At 36.2% G+C, this 4,896-nt stretch overlaps 1 protein-coding gene across 1 annotated transcript; it reads left to right on the forward strand.

The window, feature by feature from the left end:
- Window positions 1-2,288: 2,288 nt before the first annotated feature.
- LOC139868818 (uncharacterized) lies at window positions 2,289-3,311 on the forward strand. The gene has a single exon (XM_071857161.1). It carries the CDS (start codon window positions 2,289-2,291, stop codon window positions 3,309-3,311), a length of 1,023 nt encoding a protein of 340 aa, XP_071713262.1.
- Window positions 3,312-4,896: the final 1,585 nt, after the last annotated feature.

Genomic DNA, 4,896 nt, shown 5'->3' on the forward strand with positions numbered 1-4,896 from the left:
TGATTTATTTATTTATATAGTGGATATACCTAAACCTTGCTACAACACTTATAGGCAGTGTACCTAATCGTACAGTAGTGTAGTTTTTTAGTAAGTTCGGTTCGTTCCACAGGGATCTTTAAAACAAGCTTAACGCTATATTTTTTAACTTATATTTGTAAAAATACAAAAATATATAAGTAATATTATTAATATAAAAAGGGGTTTTTTTTACCGTTTAATGACCGGTTTGTCGATTTTTAAAACTTTAGTCGCAGTTAAAACCTAATGTAAAATATTAAATTTAACTTAATTTAAAGCATAAAGTAAATAACGATAATGAAATTGCGATAATTAAAAGTACGATAAATAAAATTGCGATAATTAAAGAGTACGATAATTAAAAGTGCAATTAAATACAATGACAGTAAATAAAAGTGCGATAATTAAAAGTGCAATTAAATATGAAATATATAAATTATGCTTATTTAAACTTCCATAATCATGATGTTTGACGTGTTGATTTTAGTTTTATTACCATGGGTTAATTGTCCTTTGTCCTGGATTATTCAATATGTTTATACGGATTTGTCCTTAATAGTCCATCAGTCATAATCATAAAGTGCGAAAGTCTTCATCAAATTATTCTTATTCCCGAAGTCAAATATTCCAACTAATTGGGGATTCGAATTGTAACAAGGTCTTAATACTTTGTTTAATGAATACACCAGGTTATCGACTGCGTGTAAACCAAGGTTTTACTACTTTGTTAACAATTACACCAATTACCCTTGAATGTAATCCACCCCCGTTTCAACAAGTCTATTAACTATTAATCCAGTTCCGTGTCCGGTAAAATAAATAATTATTGGTATTTATAGATATCCCGCCCACCGTGCCCAGTCAAGCGTATGTGGTTATACATAAATACGTCAAATTATAAGTCTATATATTAAATCAACGAGGTATCATTTAGTTAATATAAAGCTCATTAATAGCCCATAGTCTAATTTCCATAAGTGTCGTTCTTTTATCCAAACCCCAATTATGGTACAAAGCCCAATTACCCAATTTTAATATTTAGCCCAACATCACGATTACTTCGGCATTAAATAAGCATAATAATAACTTAGCTACGAGACATTAATTTAAAAATAACATTAACCATAACTTACAGTGATTAAAAATAGCGTAGCGTTACACGGACAGAATTTCGACTTACACCCTTACAACATTCGCTAACATACCCTTATTATTAGAATTAAAATTAAAATTAAAATTAAAATTATAATAAATATATTTGTTTACTTGATAGATAGAGAGATAGATGAAGGATATATAAACTGAGCCAAAACACGCGAATTTATAGGGGTGTGGCCTGTCACCTACTGCCATGCGATCGCATGGAATTTGTTCTTCCAGGCCATGCGATCGCATGGCCAGCTTTTCCAGGTCACATGTCTTTGTTTGCATTCTGCCGAAGATTTATATAATTATATATAATATATAAATAATTTTAAGAATTATTTAAATATTATATTATATTTATGTGCATAGTTGACTTGTAATTTTTAGTTCGTTACGTTGAGCGTTGAGAGTTGACTCTGGTCCCGGTTCTGGATTTTCGAACGTTCTTGCGTAAAATTTAATATCTTGTATTTTGCGTTTCGCATCTTGTACTCTTGTAATTTTGAGACGTTTCTTATCAATAATTGGAACCACTTTGATTGTATTTTGTACTTTTAAGCTTTTTGGTCGTTTGCGTCTTCAATTCGTCGAATCTGTCTTTTGTCTTCACCTTTTATTATTTAAACGAATATCACTTGTAAATAGAACAGTTGCAACTAAAAGCTTGTCTTTCTTGAGGGATAATGCTATGAAATATATGTTCATTTTTAGCATTATCAGTATGTGAGATTTGTGGAGATCCTTCTCACTTTTCATATGGATGTAGAAATGGGATTCCGCCGGTAAATCAGCACATAGTGGAAGAACAAGTTAACGAGGCTCAGGGATGGAGATATGATCCATACTCCAACACGTATAATTCGGGTTGGAGAAATCATCCTAATTTCAGTTGGAGCAATAACAACGCACTGAATGCTAACCAAGGGAACCAACTTAGACCACCAAACAACTTTTAAAACCAGGGTAATTTTCAGAACCAAGGTAACTACCAAAGAAACTATCAAAATCCTTATCCAAACAACCGAAACCAAAACCAAAACAATTACCAAAACCAAGGCCAGAATCCAAACCAAAATCAAAACAGTACTTCAACTAATCAACCATCTAGTTCAGATGCTAAGATGGATGAGTTCATCTCTGAAATGCAAAAAATGATAGAAGTGCAAAATAAGTCGATTGGTGCGTTGGCTAAGGAGATCGGTAATGTAGCGGAAAGTAAGGGAAATAGGGAACCAGGTACAATTCCAAGCTACATGGTTCTAAATCTAAATCATAAGGATCAAGGAAAAGGGCATAGCGTTAACATGGTAGGTACCTTGAGAAGCGGAAAGAAGTATGACAATAAGGTTGGTGAAAAAGAGGTAGTGCAACAAGAGTCAAGTAAGTCTCCTATTGTTCTTGATGAGGAAGAGGTAAGTGAAAATGATAATCATGGGGAGGGGGTGAAAAAGACTGAACCAATCGTTAATGAGGCTGGGAAAGTGGAGGCGGAATCAAAAACCGTTTCATTTCCCAAGGCTTTAGAGTCCCCAAACCAATTCCCTTATGGGAAAAAGGGACCACAACCAGAGGACATGTGGGAAACGTTTAAGCAGGTTAAGATAAATTTAACCCTTCTCGATGCTATTAGGCAAGTCCCGTCTTATGCTAAATTTTTAAAGGACCTTTGCACTCAAAAGAGGAAGCAAAGGGCGACTTTACCCAAAAAGGTGGAGCTAACCGAGAACTTAAGTGCGGTTGTTTCGGGTACACTTCCACCTAAGTTTAAGGACCCAGGGACCCCGTTGATAGCTGTGACTGTAGGAAACGTGAATGTGAAAAAGGCGTTATTGGACTTAGGAGCTAGCATTAATATTTTACCTTTTTGTCTAGTTAACCGATTTGAATTGGGTTTAATGAAAAGAACCGACATAATTATTCAACTAGTAGACCAGTCAATCAAAACGCCTAGGGGGATATTAGAAGATGTGATAGTAAAGGTGGAAGATTTCTATTACCCGGTTGACTTAGTTGTTATGGACATTGAACCTAGGAATAGAGATGCCCAACCTACAATAATCTTGGGACGCCTATTTTTGGCCACCATTAATGCTCACATTAATTGTCGAACGGGTGTGATGGACATATCTTTTAGGAATCGCTAGATGAGAATTAATATCTTTAATTCTCTTCATACACCAGATATCCATGAATGCTATCGGATAGATGTGATTGATGAATTAGTGGAAAAGCATACCTCTCACCTAATCACCAACGACCCAGTAGAAATATTTTGCTTAGGTAACGAAGAGGATGTTGAGTGTGAAGAGGTCAAGGCAGTAGAACTAGCAGTAGCAAGTACAATGGATGCTAGGTTGCCACCATGGACTCATAAATATGAGCCATTACCTAAATCCATTGATACTAATACGAGACCGTCACTAGAGTCACCACCGACTCTTGAGTTAAAACCCTTACCTTCTCATTTGAAGTATGCATTTTTAGGTACTGACGACACTTTGCTAGTTATTATTGCTTCAGATTTGACAGGTGTGCAGGAAAAAGCTTTGATGGAAGTGCTTCATAAGTACAAGGCTGCAGTAGGGTGGACGATAGCTGATTTGAAAGGGATAAGTCCCTCAGTATGTATGCATAGGATAGTTACAGATCTGGAGGTTAAACCTGCTCATGATACGCAACGCAGGTTAAACCCGAATACGCAGGAAGTTGTAAAGAAGGAAGTTCTCAAGTGGTTAGATGCAGGGATTATTTTCCCTATTTCAGATAGTCAGTGGGTAAGCCCCACGCAAACAGTGCCAAAGAAAGCTGGGATAACGGTAATGGAAACGGAGGAAGGTGAAAAGATCACAACTCGTCCCGTGACGGGTTGGCGGGTATGTATTGACTATAGGAAGTTGAATGCTGTAACTTCAAAGGATCAGTTTCCCTTGCCTTTTATTGATCAAATCATCGAAAAGTTGTCAGGTCAGAAATTTTATTGTTTCTTAGATGGGTATTCGAGATATAATCAAATACCTATTCACCCTAATGACCAAGAAAAAATGACTTTTACTTGTCCTTATGGAACTTATGCCTTTAGACGAATGCCTTTTGGTTTATGTAATACACCTGCTACTTTTCAAAGGTGTATGATGAGTATTTTCTCAGAGTTAATAGGCAAGTCTTTAGAAATTTTCATGGATGATTTTTCAATATTTAGCAAGTCTTTTGAGTCGTGTTTGAGTATGTTGGAAAAAGTTTTAAAGAGGTGTACCGAGACCAACCTTGTCCTTAGTTGGGAAAAGAGCCACTTTAAGGTAAGGGAAGGGGTGGTTTTGGGACACATTGTGTCTGAACGGGGATTCGAAGTCGATAGAGCAAAATTTCAACTTATTGCTACATTACCTCCACCAACCAATGTTAAGGGGGTAAGATCGTTTTTGGGACATGCAGGATTCTACCGTAGGTTTATCAAAGATTTTAGCGTTATTTCTAAACCATTGTGTAATTTGTTATTAAAAGACGCACCTTTTGACTTTGATGACCAATGTAAGGAGGCCTTTAACACCCTTAAGCGTAAGTTGACTGAAGCACCCATTTTGCAGTCACCCGATTGGACTAAACCATTTGAAATTATGTGCGACGCTAGTGATTTTGCAGCTGGGGCTGTTTTAGGTCAAAGAGTTGATAGGAAACAGGTTGTTATCTATTATGCTAGTAAGACGTTCTTGGATGCCCAAGTGAACTATA

This window comes from Rutidosis leptorrhynchoides, chromosome 9 (genome assembly GCF_046630445.1).
Source record: "Rutidosis leptorrhynchoides isolate AG116_Rl617_1_P2 chromosome 9, CSIRO_AGI_Rlap_v1, whole genome shotgun sequence".
Classification (NCBI taxonomy): Eukaryota; Viridiplantae; Streptophyta; class Magnoliopsida; order Asterales; family Asteraceae; genus Rutidosis; species Rutidosis leptorrhynchoides.